This window comes from Neodiprion fabricii, chromosome 6 (assembly GCF_021155785.1).
Source record: "Neodiprion fabricii isolate iyNeoFabr1 chromosome 6, iyNeoFabr1.1, whole genome shotgun sequence".
NCBI classification, from domain to species: Eukaryota; Metazoa; Arthropoda; class Insecta; order Hymenoptera; family Diprionidae; genus Neodiprion; species Neodiprion fabricii.
This window is the reverse complement of record NC_060244.1, coordinates 25,178,228-25,197,193: the sequence shown is the minus strand read 5'-3', so window position 1 is coordinate 25,197,193 and position 18,966 is coordinate 25,178,228. Positions and strand designations below refer to the sequence as shown.

Sequence of the window (18,966 nt, the reverse complement as noted above, 5' to 3'; positions counted from 1 at the left end):
CTTTCTTCGTCTTCGAATTTGCGTCAGTCGATGACTTGTGGCGCATTCGATTTGACGATATTTCGAAAATGACGCTTGGAACAAACATTATTTTCGCGAAGATACTTCCGTTCTATTCTCTGTTGTTCGACATCCAGTTGTAGGTATGTACAGGCATGTATGTCGAATGCAATTACATACGGACCGACACCTAGGCACATAGGTGAGTCGATCGAGGAATTGCTTTATACGCGTGCTTGAATCGTAGATTCCAATTTCTCTTACAATTACGCGCCCTCAATTCACGGTACCGAGCCGAGTGATTCATTTATCTGTCTAACACGCACGCTTTTTTCCCTTCTTCTTTAAATTCCGCGTTATCATTCAATTCGATGGGTAGAATGTTCGTGAAAATTCAAAATCGCTACGATTTCCTTCCAAAAATTTAAGAGCAAAATTTATCCCTTGTGTTGCAAAATCTGCTCGAGCATAACTACGTGGATGAACAAATTTTTCGATACACATGCCCGATGACCGTGACAACTTTTGAAGCAAGATTTATTGTTGAATCGTAATTTTACCGTTGTATTCTATCAGCTAATTAAAAATGCGTTATTGGTTGACTCGAAAATAACACTTTTTACACGTCGATTCGATACGATAAATTGCTCATGCTTAATTACTACGTATCAGTGCTTCATGAATTATGGGAAAAATCACATTTCGAAATCTTTAAAATTCAGAATAAATACGGAGCAATCATAGTTCCACGATAGATTCCACGGGGCCAGACTCAAAAGTTTCGTCTTTGACGCAGGAATTTTTTAAGTTTTAGATTTCGAATTGAAAATTAAATGCGAAGACAAAGCAATTCTACTTTCGATATATGTTACCTGGAAAGTTGGTTTCCTCCCTAACAATTTCACCACCTTGTTTTCGTAAATCCGTGCAGTGATAGTAAACACATCACAATCGCTTAAAAAATGAGTGGTCATCAAAAATGTGTATATCTGGAAAATTGATCACTCAAAAACCGGGATGAATAAAAATTTGAAAAAAATCAAGAATACTCATTTTACACAATGAAAAAAGATAGCCAAATAATCTTTTCAAGTTGGCATGGAAAACCCCATATATACAGTTCGTTGTAAAAATCCAATTACAAATATCATTGTAAGTACCCTTGAAATTTTCAAAAAATAGCCTGGAAACTCCTGGCTCAAATACTTGGGGACTTTTCCCCAGTTTCCAGTTTTGTGTAGATCGTCGGGTGTATGAAAACGAGAATCGTAGGTTTAAGTTTGTTGTATCGCGTGAAGCCGGACTGCGATGTGGGTGTATATAATATTGCTGCCAATGATGAACGAGCTTAAAAGATATAACAAATACGCGACGTGAATCATGCGGGTGTGCGTATAAATACATATTATACCGTGTATATTACAACACCGTGGCGGAATCCTAAACTATCGTTATCAATAAATCGCCTGGGCGTCGTTCTGTCGTCAAATTTGACATGAAATAGCGGTGGAAAGTTAAAAAAATGAAGAGAAAAACAAAACGCAGAACAACGCTTGTAGTCGCCACAGGCATTGAAATTGGAGTACAGCAGCGAGCTCGTAAATACTTATATATGTACGCGCGGTGCCTGCCACGTTTTCATTGTGAAAAATATTCTGTCGCCAATTTAAAACTGCATGATTTACACTGTTTACCTTTTCGATTACGGTAAATAAACTCTTTTCTAACTGCAGTATGATTATAGTCTGTTTAATATATTTTGTATCAGCTTTTTGTTTCAATTTCACAAATTATTTTTCATCATTTCACATCGTACACTTTCCGTGCCCGCAACGTTCTCGCTATTGACTTGCTATATACCTATTAATTACACTTTATCCATACATTTAATTAACCGCGTATCCTGTTGTTCGTACATAAAGTAGATATGTCACGTGATCAAATCACTTTACATCAATTTCACCCATGTTATACTTAGTCTGTTCGATTACATTTATCTGTATTCTTGAAACAGTGTGCAAATTCGTTCGACGTGTCACTCTGAAACGTTGACGAAAAATGTGTACTGAGATTAAAGATTAGCTCACGATTCGCAGCTACGTTCATGGCGCAATTATTACACGCGTTAAAGAGCTATTTAAACTTAAATACATGATTTCACGCTTACACGATGATCGTGTGAGCGAACGCATTTCCTTACACACGTACACGATTACTCATTTGTTTAGAGTAGATGGGATCCGGCTGCAACAACCAACAAACTTTCAGTGAAATTTCCTATCCTACACATGTGCAACTTAAAATCCCTGTGGGTTTGTGAACTTGTTATTATGCGGTGTTGGCGTGTAAACGGATTAACTCGTTCCATGCTACGTTATATAAACCGAAGTATGCAAATTGATTATCGTTAAAAAGTTGCGAAAATAGTAAACCATCTGCGTCACGATGTTCCTTGTGATCATTTGAAGTGAGAATAGTACACGTTATATTCTAGTTAAAGTTGCTAATTTCGGTTCTTTGAATCTAGTTTTTTTACCAACGCCGAAGCTGTACGCTTACGACAAATTATCAAAGTTCCACAAAATTTGTTCAGTGATTTTAATGTCTTTATTCTGTTTTTACCCTATGTAGAAATACTTTTAGGAAGGGGTTAATTTTGTCAAGCTAGCGAATCCGCGCCTGCAATTTTCTTGAAATTGTATTATCACCTCGATGCCTTATACCTATGTACGACATGTAAATATGTAGCTACATATACTATACATTATGTATACCGTGCGGCGAAGTTGAGAGTATGGCGAAAATGAAATTAAGAACTCCCGACAAGATTCCGCCTTTCGCAAGACATGTACGCAACCCGTTTCGAAACGGGTTGGAAAGCTCAGCTCCTCTCGCCTCGGAGAAATATTCTATTATTTCTCTCGACAGATCAATTCAATACAGAGGAGCAATGAAAATCGGTAGAAACACGCGTGGATTTCACGCGGTATTTTCAGCGTTCGTACGTAATATGGGAAACATTTAATCGCGCGTTCGTAATTCACCGGAAGATGTACCACGTGACAATTCATCTGCATTCGTAACGGATGACCGATTGGCGAATAGTTACCGAAGGGGTGGAAATATTGCAAAAGTTGTTCAACCAAATTCGTCCTCTGATGGAGATAATGCAATATGATTTATAAAACTGACAAGCTGAATGGAGACGAAGAAAAAAGGCACTTCCAGACGGTCATTTCGTAGGTTTTTATTTTTGCTTCATACAATTACTTTTTTTCTTCCAACGGCGTTGAATTAGCTACGCCCATGATGTCTCGGTGACGATATTTCTTCTCGACGTATCTAATAAAAATGTCAGAGAAGATAAGCGTTCAAAAGACGATGTGATGAAAAAAAATTATCCCTGCAGCATCGTCGCACTGATTGCACATGCTACTGCAGAGATTTGAATTTCGGTCTAATATAAATGCTAATCCTCAATTATAGGCTTTGTCTGCGAGCATAATTTTCATACGGATGACTGTGCGGGTCGTTCAGCTTCAATCGGTTGGGACGACGTTGCGCTAATTTCATAACGCTTTTGGTAATCAGATAATGGACCGATTTCCTTCGTCTATTTCCCAAATATCGCGTCATTTTCCGCGACTGTATACGAATGATTGGATTTGATATTCATCAAGTCAGCACTACCAGAAATTAGTCCCGAAATTTGTTGCTCATTTTTTGCCATAATCGCAATTCAGTTTCTCCGACCTTTTCATGGAGTTCTTGTATGGACTTATTTTTCCGATTCTTTCGTCTTGCGTGACAACTTTAACCTACGTTTTTCAACCTGAAACTACACTCCGAACTTTAGCAAGGGATCGCTGCGTTTGCCTGAATTTTGTATACCTATACTTAAACTTGGCCGCGGTCCTGATTTGATGGATTTGCTTTGGATCGGTGTAAACGTATAAAATGGTCGTATCGGAGCGATAATTACACCAGTATTGGGATTGAAACTCGATACTCGGTCGTGTGCCTGCGATTGCCGACTGGAATTTGTTGGGCATCCCTCTTGGCGGGTGTACCTATCAGTTACGTTTAATCTTGTACAACCTTTTGGTATTTGTTGCTCCGTGTACTCTGTAAATTAGCAAGGGTTCTCCCCAGCGACGGTCTCGCCAAATGCTCCGGCCTTTTGTATCCCCTACCTGAAATTTGATTAAATAAAACGGGAGACAATAGTCTACGGGATTATAGAGGCGGAAAGAAATGAGAGAAAGGCTGAAAAAATTCCAAGGGTAGAGGGAAAGATGTAAAGTGAAAAAAACGGGACATGGTTATGATATTAAACAAGCAGGCAAAATCCCTCCTTCAAGGCTTTTCATTGCTTGGTTGCTAAACAGTATTTACCACAGAATAAATAACCGGAAGTCGGTTGAGGAAAAAACAGGAGATTTCCAGTTTGATTAGTAACCGAGTATATCTTGAAAATTTCAGATCTCCACGGTCATGTAGTTGTTTCGGATATGATCGATTCGACATTTAGTTTCTAGTGCTCAGACCCGTAAAGCTATAGTTCGGTGAAACGAGTAAAATTAATTTTCTGCCCAAAAATGATACATTGGTCATTTGCGCTAAATTGATGAGGAGCAAAAGTCTTTTCGTCGGGAAATATGAGAGGGAAAAATAATGGATAGTTCGAGGTTTAAGGCAACGAGCGAGGAAATAAGACGGTCGTTTTGAATGAATAATTGATAAAATTTTGACTTTCGGCAGACAATTTAACGAATATAATTGCGAGAAGGGCTTAACTTTGAGTCATACATTATTATGCCGAGTAAACTTTTGTAACAAGATAGTATTCTATGGTTTTTGGGGTCGCTGATTACAAATCTACAATCAGATTTCAAAAATTCAAGATGGCGGCTGCAATGTGGTGATCGAAGAATTCAAATTTGATCGGTTCCGGTCAAAAAACTCTATGCATAGGTTTTTGGGATTGCTGGTTGGATTTGCTATACTGGATTTTCAAAATCTGCTTTCAGAGTCGTAATCAGCGACGCCAAAAATCCATGGACGGAGTTTTTGCTCCGGATTCGATCGAATTCGAAATTTATTATTGTTTGAATAATAATTTACATCATATCGCAATAATAACTCTCTAGTATTGAAAATTAATTAGTATACTGTCAGAAATAGTAAAAAGCCGCAAAGAAATATGTTGAAAAGTTCTTTGAACATAAGAAAAATGAACATTTCAGTGGGTGGTAAGAATACTTAACACTATGACTGAAAGGGTTAATCTTAACACACACAATAGGAGCGTGCAGGCGTATTCGGATATTCGTAATACGAATTCGTGAAAAACGTGCGTCTGCATATTTCCGTGCTATTGTATAATACCTATAGGTATATAATCCAAGACCCACCACTATATATCTGTATAATATATATGTATACCTACCCACCCTGTTTTTGACAACGGACGGGAGTAAATTACGAAGGAATACGTAGGAGAGCAGGTTCAATTCTTCCATTAATCTTTCCGTGTTTAACGCGGCTGACAATAACGTCGCGGGAGAATATTCTTCCTGCGTGTCTTATACGTGAGGATACGTGTACGTATAGGTACACGGCCTGCATCCGGGGAAAAGGAAGAGACGCGCGCATCGGTCGTCCTTGTTTCAATTTTCCCTCAGCACCCTCTTTCAGTCAACGGCGTCAGCTTTTAACACCATTTAACCAACTTATTCAGGCAGAACATCCACCACTGGTTGTACATATATGTTTACTCTCTTTCTCTCTCTCTCTCTCTCGTGTATATTGTAAACCTATGTACACCCTGTGCAGACGCATGCGTGTCGCGCAACCGGCCTGGTGAAAGACAACTTTGAGGATATAATACAACTTTACTTTCAGCGTGCGAAAGTGGACCTTTACACATACAGTTTTACCCTCGAAAGTTTCTCTCCCGTTGTCTTTTCGGTGACATTCAACCTCTGCCCTTGTTGGATTTAGTAGTAATTCCAACCCCCGCGTCGCGCCCTTTCACCTTCGAGATCGCTGCTGCTGTATAGGTTTCGAATTATAAAATAACGCCGTTCTTCCATTTTTCGAGGGCACGGAATCGGTCGAGTTCTGTATCGAAGGTAAAAGGAAAGTTCAACTGTTGAGACGCACATTACAATAAATATACAGGTATACGTATATATCGGCGCAGTACGGTGGATGGGAAAAAGTTTACTTCACGCTTGAGTCCGCTCCTGCAAGGAAATATTATTACATTGCATGTAACACGCGCTCTAAATTTTCTAAGCAAAATTCATAACCTCATACAACCGAAGAGTTCTTTGATTCATGTGTTTTTCTTCAACGAGAAAATGGGCAGGATTTTTTATACGCTATTCTTTTTTTTTCTGACCAGCTCTCTCTCTCTCTCTCTCTTTTCCTCTTCAAATATCCTTGCGAATGACAAATTACCTCACGTAGCCAAAGCAGCGCGAGCGCCATGAGAGATCGGTAGGACCCCTCTTTCCGTAGTGAAGCGATAAAAAAGTGGCCGCCAAATTCCCCACTAAATCCACCCTTTCACATAATATATAGGGCTTCGTTTTCCCCCGCATCCGCAGACCGTGTAGCCGTGGTACCCTGCACGTTATCCGCGGCTGCAGTAGAAGGCACTAGGAGGAAGTAGGCATTGTCAGTTTTAAGTTTATGGCGTTGATAGAGCCGAGTCCTAACCTCGCCGCGTTTGTCTTGGCCTCTGGCTTTCGCAGGGTTGCGGGATATCCTTCTCCATCCTTTCTCTCCTTCCGATCTTTCCTTCTTTCCAATTCGTGCTAACTTTTCCAACATACACGGCGAGCAGAGTTGTACCTTTTCACAGTTCGATTCCCTGTGTTTTGTTTCCATTCAAGAAGTACATAATTCATACGAATAATTGCAAGCGGTCATGACTGCGAAATCGACCATGCGTGAAAAGGTGGATGAAGATATCGGTAACGATCCAAAGAGTCTATGTACAGGTAGGGGCGGGAAGAAAGAACCCGACAGGTACTTTCAACCGTTGGTGAAAAATGTCAATTCTCAGCTCTCTTAAATTCCATTGGCAATAATCGGACGAAGAAACGACTTGTCCAGCGGGTCAGCGGACGAGATCTATCTCCTCGGGATCCTTCCTCACTGAAAAGATCCGAAGGGTCCTTTTGCTACGTGCCTCCCTTTTCCAACCGGGGAAACTCGGATATATATTTCTCCTCCGGTTTCGACTCCTTTTTATGGTCCCCGTTGGCCATCGCCGAGAATTTCTGCTGCAGACTCGGCTCGTTCCTTGTTATTACAAGGCGCAAGTATCGCTCTGAAGTACGGGCGGCTGTACCAGCTCTCAAGAGCAAACCTGAATCAGGACTAAGCCGCCATCTCCGTTTCCAGCTTTCGTACCGATCAAATATCAGATTCGAGCCAGGCTCCGGCTTATCATCGCAGCCCATTGTATTTGCACAACTCTCCCCGTAGTAGGTAATGTTTGTAGAATCGCGGTAAAAAGTAGGAAACAGAGTTTGCACTGAGGAACGTATTTAAATACCGTACAGATGGTGAATTGAAAATTAATTCAAATTCCGAGGGAAGTTGATCATTCGCATGGATTTACCTCCGCGGAAATTACACAGTAATGTTTATTCTACTCAGGTTTCGACTCATTTCGCTGTGCAGTAATTGCTTACGCATATAATCTACGTATACATACAGTAAAAGTATGCGAAAAAAATCACGAGATTCGTAAATCGTGAACACATTGAAAGAAATACAAAACCAAGACGGCGGAAGAAGAGGGAGAGGATTGACAAAAAAAACGAAACGAAATAAAAATTTTAGGAGAAAAGGCAGACCTTCCACAATCCATGATTAGTTTTTCGCTGTGTCTGTACGCGGTGAGTGAGCAGATAAGACAGATTTATTACAATACCAAATCCCGACCGATGATTTTTCATTCCTTTCTGCGTCCCTCACCTTTCCTACAACCGTGTCATATCCCCTCTTCCTCTCGCAATCACCCTGATCTCACCTCCGCTCCCTTATATCCCCGCTTCCTTTTGCTCTCATCTTTGCTCCGCTTCCTCCTTATACCCGATTCTCAATCTGTCTTCCTCTCGTTCTTACGTTTGCCGCACTTACTTCATTTTTAATTTATTTTTAATCTACTCCATTGTTACTCTCATTTCATTTCTTAATAACAGCTACGTTACCAAGTAGAAATTTCAGATCAGTTTGAAATCGGGCATATCTGAATAGGGCACGCCTGATTCGACCCTGAGCAGGCTCAGGTCAGGCAAACTCTACTAGGGTGCACCTGATCTGATCCTGACTAAACCTGACACATTGAAAATATCGTGAATAAAGTGTGGCCATCTACCTTTAAATTCACACGATATATAATTTCGCAACTAAATTTTTGTAGATATCTGCCTATAGATACCAGCTACTCAATTTTGGTAACCATCATTGTGCGTCAAAAAAAAAATCAAAAAAAATTAATACATTGGTACGTTGTTTCAAAAATCAATAAAGCTGACCGATCTTTGCCTGAGTCTGATCAGGTAGTGCTCAACCTGAAATTGTCAAAAAATCTCAGTCATATTTCTTTAAAGGTGTGAAACTTTGACTTTCACCCAAGTCTCTCCGTGATCGAACCAACCGCAAGACTTTACGTCAAAGTTTGAGCAAACAGGTATACCTATGATATGTAGATTACGTTAAGGGTTGCCTGTTACATGCACCCTATATAGCACGCCTTCTCTTTTTCTCCAGGCTATCAGATCGCGGTTTGTTCTTTCACGGGCAGGATATTAAAGGTAGATTACGATCGGAAGGAGCGTGCAGCACCAACTGTTCGGGTCTCAGGTTATATCCTTTTCGAACTCCCAAGCTTCCTATTTTTCTCTCTCTCGCAGATCGCTCTCTCTCTTACTTCCTCTCTCTTTCTCCGTTTCGTCAAGTGAGTTCGACCCGCTCTCTTCAATGCGCGTCCAGTCTTCAATGCTGCGCATGGAATCGATCGTCTTTGCGTTGCGCCGTGAAATTTTTTCTCACAATTTTCAATGTTCAAATTTAGAGAGAACCTTCTCGAATTTACCGCAGGTTTCAACCGCTTCGGAACCTTAGATTAATAATGAATTTTGCAACTGATATTTCGCGATCTGCTGCCGAGAACGCATTATTATTCATTCGTCAAAAGCACACATCAACGCAAATTTTTTGAAATTTCCAAAATCAGAGAAGGGAAAATTAACGTACTACGAACCTTTTCGACTTCGTGATTCGATTTATGCGCGTAAAACGCGCCGTTTTATCAGTACCCACTAAACATATCTATCTCGCTCGTGAAAAAAAAATAAATAAAAATTCCACCGTGAATTTTTCTAACCCAGTATGACTTTCCGAACTTTGCGGCAGCTGCGGATGCCTGTGGGAGTATTTTGTTCGTTTGTTCCACCTTCCTTCCGGCGGTTTATAATTTTTTCGTCTCTCAAACTTCGACGCGTCTCCCTGCCGTTACAACACCTGCACTATAATTTCGGCCATGCTGCAAAAACATACCACCGTGAATTTTTTCCAGGCTTACCTTACGAGTTTGCAAACTTTTCAGCTAAACGTTCACGTTGGGAATATTTCATGCGTTTCCACCGCTTCCAGGTGAATTCCAATTTTTTTTTTCGAACCTCAAACTTTCGTCTCATGCGCCACGGCTGTTTTCCTACAATTTTTGGCATGAAAATACACGGCACATGTCTATTCTATCTTTCAAGGTTTCTGCGGTCGTGCGGATTGTTCAGCCGTAACGTCGACAAAACTTCGATACAATTTCACCCTTGAGGGATTCGGAAATTCGGTAAAAAGACCGAAGAAATCTTACGTGGCGATATAACTAATGGAAGTTATTGACGTTAAGAATTCAAGATTGTTACGTCATTCCGTTTGGAATGTCCTTTGAACACCTATATATATATACATATATATGTATAATACATAGTTAAAAGTTACGTGTACCTACAGGATGAAGTACATGCTTGTGCTGAGTGACGAGGGGCTCTGAATTAAACCATTTCAGGCGGGTTGAACGTGTTTATTCGGCTGACGTTTGTACTGCCATTCCCATAAATAACCCTTTTTGTTTACCATTTCGAATAATTAGACACGGATTCACTGCGGAACTACGAAGGAGCAAGTTTAAGCTTTTGGGTAGTCGCAAGTTTAGTCGAGCATTGGGCTCGCGCGCTCGCATTCGCTCTCTGTAATTACACAATATTACTCTACGTCCGTACATAGACGTGTATCTAAATGTCCATGTGCAATATACACGTGTACAGAGAGATGCACATACCTACCCCTGTATGTACAACTTGCGAACGTGCAAATTAGCCGCCGAGCGGCTTATACGCGATAAGGTAATGTTGTCAGCTCAGGCACGCGGGAGGTATCGGCGAGAGAATCGGGATTATACCTACAAGGATTCCCAGGTACCGTCAAAAATGGAGGAAAACAAAAAAGAAAACAAAATCTGTCAGAGAAAACGTAAACGTTAACGCAAACTAACCTGTATTATAAGATCAGATTTTTTTTCGTCTAAAACATGTTTCCCCTTTCTCTTTAATCTTCTTCTTCTCTCTCTCCTTTTTGCAGTAATAGCAACGATCCCCTCGACTAACCGTTCTCTTTCTGACACGATTTGTTTCACTTCTTCTCTTAAAATCCTTATACCTCGACGAGCTTTCCAGAAGAATATCGAGACTCTTGAACTCTCGTACGATTTAATCTCCGCTGCCTCGGCAAATCTTCCCATTAATTTATCTCAACATTTTTCCCCCATACGGCTTGAGCGATTTTCGCAATTTTTTTCACACACACACACACACACACACATACCTGAACTAGGTACATGCGACGTAGTATTTTTTCAGTTCGATTTTCTTTTTATAACGATGATTTTCACAATGGATTTCGTGTCTTCACATGGGTATACAGCCAAGCAATTTTTATAAAACACCAAGTCGTCTGCGAATATCTTTCCGCACGGTGCATTGTTGTAAACATGTAGGTATTATTATTTCTCCCGAGTACTCGAGTTTCGATAGCATCCCTCATTCTCTCCAACATGTATCATAGTCCCTTCGCCGAGCGATTCCACTCACGGCATCCGGCCCACCCTCGATTCGTTGTTTTGTTCCTACGTTGCTTTTTAATCTCGTTACAATAACATCCTCGATTTTTCTCGATTTCGATTTTTCCCCGTCAAAGGTTACTTCTGATATTTTTGGGTATTTATTGCACTATCAAAACGCAATTGAAACAGTTTTCCACACACGATTTTCATACTTATACTTTATATTTTATACGTTGCATGAAATCTTGAAACGGAAATTGTATTACTGAATTTTGAAAAAAGAAATACAACAAATACACGATAAATGAATGACATAGTTAACTGCATATGTGTTTCAGGCTTCGAGTTTTACTGCCAAGAACGTTATTCACCTATGTACGTCATAACTTTCAGTCAATCTTTTATATTATACTTAGCTGTGATATCTACTTGTTTCAATCATATTCTTGATCGCGTGTTCGGGAATTGATATCGGTACAAATTGATGCCTTGTCATATTTTCTCGCCGAGCCATGAGCGGTTCGATACTAAATGGTCACGTGATACTCTGCATTTTTAACCGAGCGATAGAACTTAAGAATTTAATGATTCTCATCCACCCCCGCCGGTGACGGGTAGAGCGGATTTGATTGATCCCCCGGAGCTGTAGGGCTCTTTTGCCCTGAAGCCTGCCGCCTTCTGGTCGTCGATAAATCCTCCAGACGCCCCGAAGAAAATGCGGCGGTATTAATTAAAGGCTCAACATTTACAAATTGGAAATCTCTCCCCCCTCGCTTCAGCTTTTTCTTGACACTGGACCGAGTTCTCCTGCACAAGTCCAACGGTAATCTTCTCCTGAAATATTGCCACACGAAAAGGAGAATGTTTTTTTTTTTTCTTCAACTTCAGTGAAACGTGCGAATGGCCTCGAGAATACATTTGGGTGGATGGATGGATGGACTGATGGATGGATGGACGGATGGATGGATGGGTATACGGGATGTCTCGTGATTCCTAAATGGGTTTATAGCGATGACCTCTACCGGAAGCTGCCCGTTTAGCGATCGAGGGACAAGCGATCGATCTCTTTTTATCGTTTAACGTATAGCTGCGTCTTTCTGCAAATATCGTAGGTATGACATACGTAACGTAACATCCGTATCGTATGGTTCATCTTTGGGGACGAAGGTTTAACGATCTGGACCAGCCACGCAGCCAGACATGTAAATGTACCTCTTACTCTGTCATGTTTCTTCTTCACCGTCTATAATAGTACAACTTCTCGGGACGTCGTTGTACGTTGTACGTGTACGTACCTCGAACGAACCACTGGGCGTGGTGGACGAAACTTTGGCCAGTTGTTTGTAGAGTCGAAGAGAGGCCCTCCAATCCTTTTTCGATCTTGAACGCCAGTGCCTTGAACGTCCTTGAAGCATCGAATCGATGACGCGAATGATTTTTGTTCCTTTCAAATATCGGAGTATGAACTGATATCCGTTTGTTCGTTTGCAGGGGGAGTAACTTTGACAAATGGGTATGTAACACGGGTTCAGTGGCGCGGTATAAGTTATTCCCATTTGTCAAATTTAAATCATACCGGTGCCCCAGATTAATCGAGGCTCGACGCGGACCGAAAAATCCGAATTTCAAATGCACATCAGATGCTGGTCCCTATTGATCCTTACGTTCTTAAGGAATCCCTTTTCGTACCAGAATCTATTATAAACAAGTTATCGCATCTTGAATTGTGGAGATAGGGAACGATCATGGCGGTTCGAAAGAAGCGATTAATTTAGCGATGCTTAGATTGCTTTCAGTTCTGATCTATTTCGTGACGGAGAAGTTTGAAATTTGGCTACGGGTCAGGAGGAAGTGATCAGAGGTAGGAAATTTGTTATTTACAGTACATTACGTATATGTACACACCTAATCTTCGAGCAAATTTAATGCGAGTGCAGAGGGGGAATCGACTTAGCATCTCACGATATTGGCTAGGGGTAAATTAATGCCAGGCTTCACGAGTTGGATATAATTAGAATACCCTACGCGTATACATATACTGGCTTCGCGGCCTCGGCGGGACAACTTGGTAGGTATATCTATATTCGTCCTATTAATTGCTTTATGCCGACTAAACGTTAGCCGATAACAGCTGCTTCCGTATAATCAAATTTTATCCCGCATGACACCCCGTGCCTACGGCGCATTATCCCCCATGACATGAATGTGTGTAGGCGTGACACGTATTCCGACATACATACATACATACATACATACATATACATACATACATACATATATATCATATATATATCATATAAATGAGCACCCACGGGTGCAGGGTTCGACTTGCACCTCGTACGATGTGCAAAATTGTATACGTTGTTCAGTATACACGGTATACAAGTCAAACTCACCGAGTGAGATATGCAGCCGGATATTGGCACGGCAAAATTACATCCTGTTCGATCATGCCGAGCTGCAGTAATCCGGTCGACATTTTCACCTACGAAGTTCATCCCGTTCGGGGTTAGGTCTGTATTACTGGCTCGGTGAATTCGAGATTATGGAAAATTGTGTGTGTGGGGGGCGGGGGGGTTGGCGTGCTTCGTACTTCTTTTCGACCCTGTTGTTTCACCTTTTTTTCGTTACAACTGCAGCTGTAACTGATGTTACTCGCTTTGCGGCTGCCCGCGGTTTGTGCCCTGCGAGTTATAAATTAAATTACGCTGGGCGACTCTTATTTTCTGTTTTACTTTGGCATTAACCTAATTGCAGAAATTCCGGGCAATCCTCCCCTCGGCCGCAGCGAGTCGTACGTTTCTCTTTCTTTCCCTTTCTCTTTCTCTCTCTCTCTCTCTTCCATCCATTTGTTTATCTCCACGACCAAATTGCTCGACAAATAATTTCTCTACGCTTCCGTTTTATTAGACCGCCTGTATCCAGAAGCACGCGACTTACATAAATTCGAACCCCTGTTCACGATATTCACGGTCAAAGTTCTCATCTGTTTCTACGATACTGACAATCAGCCGAAATTATATAACAAAATAAATATAAATATACAATTGTACGCACCTAGTTCCGACTCGATTTATGATATGTAATATATTTCCCCGATACCTACTCGTTCCGTAGTCATGCTCTTTCCGTACTCACCTGCTGTCCGTATACTGAACGTAGGCGCGAAACAGGGCGGAACACGACACGTTATCTATAAAGGTATTGTGAAATTGGAACCGGTGCCTCCATATTTTTGCATATTGAATTCCGAACGATTATTACACCTTGATCGCAACTGTATCGATAAATGTGTGATATAACGCCTCCGTTGCTGCAGTCTATATTTCACTTCCTCGCATCGCAGCTGACGTACGCCAACTTTGTACGACTGTTTCATTTGCGTACACGCAGCTATGATTGAGGAGAAAACGATTTCTCCGCAACTCGTCTTTGAAAGATAGGTAAAGTTTCCCGCCGTGTGCTACTGTGGTGTAGAATTTTATGCGATAGATTCGAGCAATTACTAACACAAATAAATGCATACCCACAGTAGTGTAAACAGCTTATAGTCTATGCTTGTTCATTTTCTTGTACAATACATATATTTGTACATCTCCGGGGACGTTGTTTATTTACTTAGTTTCCTAATTTTCTGAAATTATTCCAACACGCAAGTTAGAATTTTTATCCCACTTTGAGGAATAAAGATCTGTATCATGTTTATATTATATAAATTTGAAGGCATGAGGTAGGTATAATAATTAGGGTACCGTGTCTACGTATTAAATTATACGGCAAAAAGCACTTCTCGAGAATATACGGTACTAATTTTCTCCCTCCCTCGAAAGGAGCGAGAGACTCTCACGCGGTATTTTAACCTGAATGAAAAATTTGAACGGGGCTCATGCCTACTCACGTTTGTCTTAACTCCTGCGAGAGGAGGAAGTACTGTATTTCCCTTAAAAAAAAAACACCTTGTTTGCAAATCTTGAGAAACGGGTGAAGAAGGATGCTTGAATTCGTACCCTCTACTTTTTTTCTTATGCTAATTCATCGACATCTATGAGTTGGAGGTGCAATTCAGCCCCAAGTTGAGGGCTTTGAGGGTTTTCTCCGTTAGAGGAGGTTCGCACTTTACTGCAAATTGCTGATTATCATCGCAGAATCGCATGTGGTGTACATGAATATATATACGTATATGATACCAGAAGGCGTTGAAATGAAATATTTCGCTTGTGAAAACGTACACGTGGGTATAAGCGAATCGTTTGAATTCTCAGAGCTGTACAGGCAGGTATTACAACATTACACGCATGTATGTAACAAATGAATTATATTGTAGTCACGATGATTGTTACAAAGATCTAAGCGGGCGATTATCAATGGTTGATAGCGTGAAATTCTTCCGTGCAGCAACGGGGATGCTGCCCAGGCGTCGCGACGCTCGTATAAAAAGATTAACGTCCGTGTCCACCGTGATCGTTTCCGTTGCTGTTAATCACGTGGGCGAAGAAACCATGCTTTCCGGCGTGATATTTCACCGTTCTCGTATTCCCGCCTGGTTCCTTCAGGGTGTATTCTCCAGCCACGTTATGGCCTGTGGATTACCAAAACAAAAGTGTAGTGCCTAAACTATTCTCTTCTTAGGTACCTACCTATACAATTATACAATTAAGTGATTCCGTGGCAACAATCCAGAAAACAATCATTTCGTTCGACGGACTCTCGGTATATTCGATAAGTCGCATCCCCAGACTTATCCGTAGCTCGTAATAAAGGAGCGTTCCGAAATCTCCTTGAAGTTACGATTATCGTAGCAAGGGATCCCGGGTTAATATCGTTTCGTACTCACCTTGCGCATAACTTAAGTTGGAAATTAACGCCGGCCGGTGTTTGATCGCGAGCTTAAGCGACTAGGCACGCTACTTACCGTCCCTGTGCTCCTTTTGTCCATGGTAATCACCGGTGTGGTGGTCTTCGACTCCGTAGGCAAACTCGTATTTCGGATGAGCCGCAAAGTCGTGGTGAACGTGCCCGTGGTGGTCGTGCCAGCTCACTTTCACGTCAGGACCTTCCACCGGGCCGTGGTAGTGTTGAAAGGAGTGAGCCTTGTGAGCCTCCGAAACGGCGATCGTCAGCCCCACGAAAGCCATGGCGGTGAGAAGCTGGAAAATTACGGTAATTACTGTGGAATTGAACTGCTCTTCGATTCTCTGTCGCCTCGATCGCTCGTCGTCAAGCCCGTAAATCTCGATGATCTATCAAGCGTGTATCCAGAAAAATTTTGACTAATCTTATCAGTAGGTACTGAACTCTGTTATCGATTCTAAGCTTGCGTTTCTTATTGTTAATGTTTCCGTTTTCGAACTTTTCCGACTGAATCGTAGACCTGATTCACTCGACTACCTGTTGTTAGATTTTCGAAAGAATCTGACGGGCACGTGCGTTTTCAACGACGCGATGCAGCGAGTGAAATAGTAGAGATTTGGAACGGCGAGGTGGATGGGTTTAGATTACTCTTATCTTACAATTAGCACTCACTTTGCAAGCCATTTTACCGCCGTCTTACCAACTATCACTAACAATAAAGATCACGCCGAATGCAATGACACGTTTGAAACAGCGCTCGGCTTTTATAGGCGTTCTCGATCGCTGCCGATCCGAGGAAAGAAGTTCAACACTTACCGATGCAGCTCCTCGAGATCGGCGCTGTATACACAAGTATATACATGCTTACTATCTCTCAACCACAAAACATGCTTATCCAACAGTTTGGATAGAAAAAGCACCGGTTAATCCACTCGAGCGAGTCACGGACAATCGGCTTTGCCCAGCTGTCGATCACCTCACGTATATATGCGGAGGCTAGATGTGTCCGATCGGCGATCTATATATCGCGTACCTACATCAACGGTGGCGAGTTCTGCATTCCACCACGTAACGCAACGAATGAATTAAGATGCGGTACCGGGAGTTTTCGGCCGCGGAGAAATTAGGGACAGTGTAAAAAGTTAATCGGTAACACCGTTGATACCGTCGCACGGTAATTATGCGAGTTTGTACTTACAACGTTTGATTGTCTGAGTTGCTGCAACCGGCACACTATTATGCAAAGGGTTTTTGCCACACGTGAAGACATGGATTTTTTCCCAACGTTCGGTGAGGTATAGCCGTTTACTATTTCAAGCAAGAAGAAAATAAGTAAAAAATCTACCAACGTAATTTTTATTTTTCCTCCAAACTTTACACTCGAACGAACACGTGCGCTGTCTCTCGTTGAACATTTATGTACTCATTTCTTCGTCGATCCTCACAGCGGATTCGAAACTTTTCACCAAATCGTCAAATGAAGTTTGGATCGCCGTTTAGAGGGTTGGAATATTAATAAAGCTTACAAATTTACGGTTCCGTAATTCCAGCTGCGTCCCTCGCCATTTTTCTCGCATTTCTTTCACACATCGACGAGTATACGTTGTACAGAGCGTAGGAAAGCGTACGCCTTAAGCCGGGGAACAAATGGTTACAGCCGGGTGGAATAATTGTTGTCTTTAAGGGTAACTCGATGAGGCGAAGAGCTTGCAATTAGGGCGTGGAACGGCAAGACAAAGGAATAACGGGCCGACGGTTACGTCTTACTAACGTTGCAGGATGGATCGTCTTTCCGTTATTCTATACCTCTGGTCACGGCTTAAATTATGGCCCACGCCGTTGGGCGATATTAAAACCGGGGCGAGAATCTTGCGATGCATCTTGGCGCTCTTGATGGGAACGGGGAAATGGAAGGGGGCTGCTCGATACGACGATGATCAACAAGATTGGAAAGCTGCACGCGAGCTTGCGTGCAGTTATGCAATTGCAGGGCCACGGTTAATGCTACTCTTTCAGGAAAATTCCAAATCGCCACTGTTATCGCTCTACGGTATAAACGGCTCTAATTATTGCCTGTCGACGCGCCGAAGAGTCTCTCAAATAGCCACTCGCCGAGCTTCGGCTTAAATCCAGTCCGAAAAACGAACGATTAACAAAACGAATGGCTCGTGCCGTGCTTCAATTTTATAACACAGAACGCGGTTTCCTTTTTTCCCATCTCTGTTATACCGTCGCGCAAAAAGACTACAGTAAGTTTAGAAACTCTAATACCGCTTATAAATGTCTCCAGTTGTCAGCCGCAGCAGATGTCTGACGTTTTTTTTTTTTTTTTTTTATTCTTCTTCAGCCGTGATTTGTTGGAGCAGACAAATTGTCTGCAGATGCCTGCAGTATATTTGTCGGCTTGTGAAGAATTTCATTGTTATCCACATAGTCGAATCTTCGTCTGCGCGCGTGCGAAACTAGTTTACGAACATTGAGTGAAATTTTTTATTCATTCATTATTTTCATTCGTGTTTCACGGGATAATCGAATAATATGAATGCTGTTTTGCTTGATAATCAAAATTATTACAGTATTGATTACTATTCGTCTGAATCATGGGAAATTCTTCTTATACCAATACATGTACACTTTTTATACGTATTTTTAAATTGAAAGTATGAAGGGTAGTTCTGGTGTTATTCTATACGCCAACGATATAAAAATACGCTGAAAATAAGTGTCTGGGTCGGAATGAGGCTAAATTATACGACGATTTCAACGCCGCACGACCAGGCTGTGAATATTCGGTTTCTTGGGATGACACGTGCGAATCGAATTACGAACCTGCGGACCTGATTGTTAATTAGCGATTACAGAAATTCTCAGAAAGAATGTCTAGATCGGTTAGTTTCGCAACAATAACATCCGTTGTTTCGGAATTTGAAACAGACACTAATTGGTTGCTCTTCGTATTCGGTAACCAG

The 18,966-nt window shown here is 41.5% G+C and overlaps 1 protein-coding gene across 1 annotated transcript; it reads right to left on the bottom strand.

Annotated features, from left to right (window-relative positions):
- Positions 1-15,444: 15,444 nt before the first annotated feature.
- On the bottom strand, positions 15,445-16,747 carry LOC124184346 (cuticle protein 8-like). The gene is made up of 3 exons (XM_046573937.1): positions 16,670-16,747; positions 16,059-16,293; positions 15,445-15,725 (listed from the first exon to the last, which is right to left on the bottom strand). Exons 1-3 carry the CDS (start codon positions 16,679-16,681, stop codon positions 15,586-15,588), a joined length of 387 nt encoding a protein of 128 aa, XP_046429893.1. The 5' UTR covers positions 16,682-16,747; the 3' UTR covers positions 15,445-15,585.
- Positions 16,748-18,966: the final 2,219 nt, after the last annotated feature.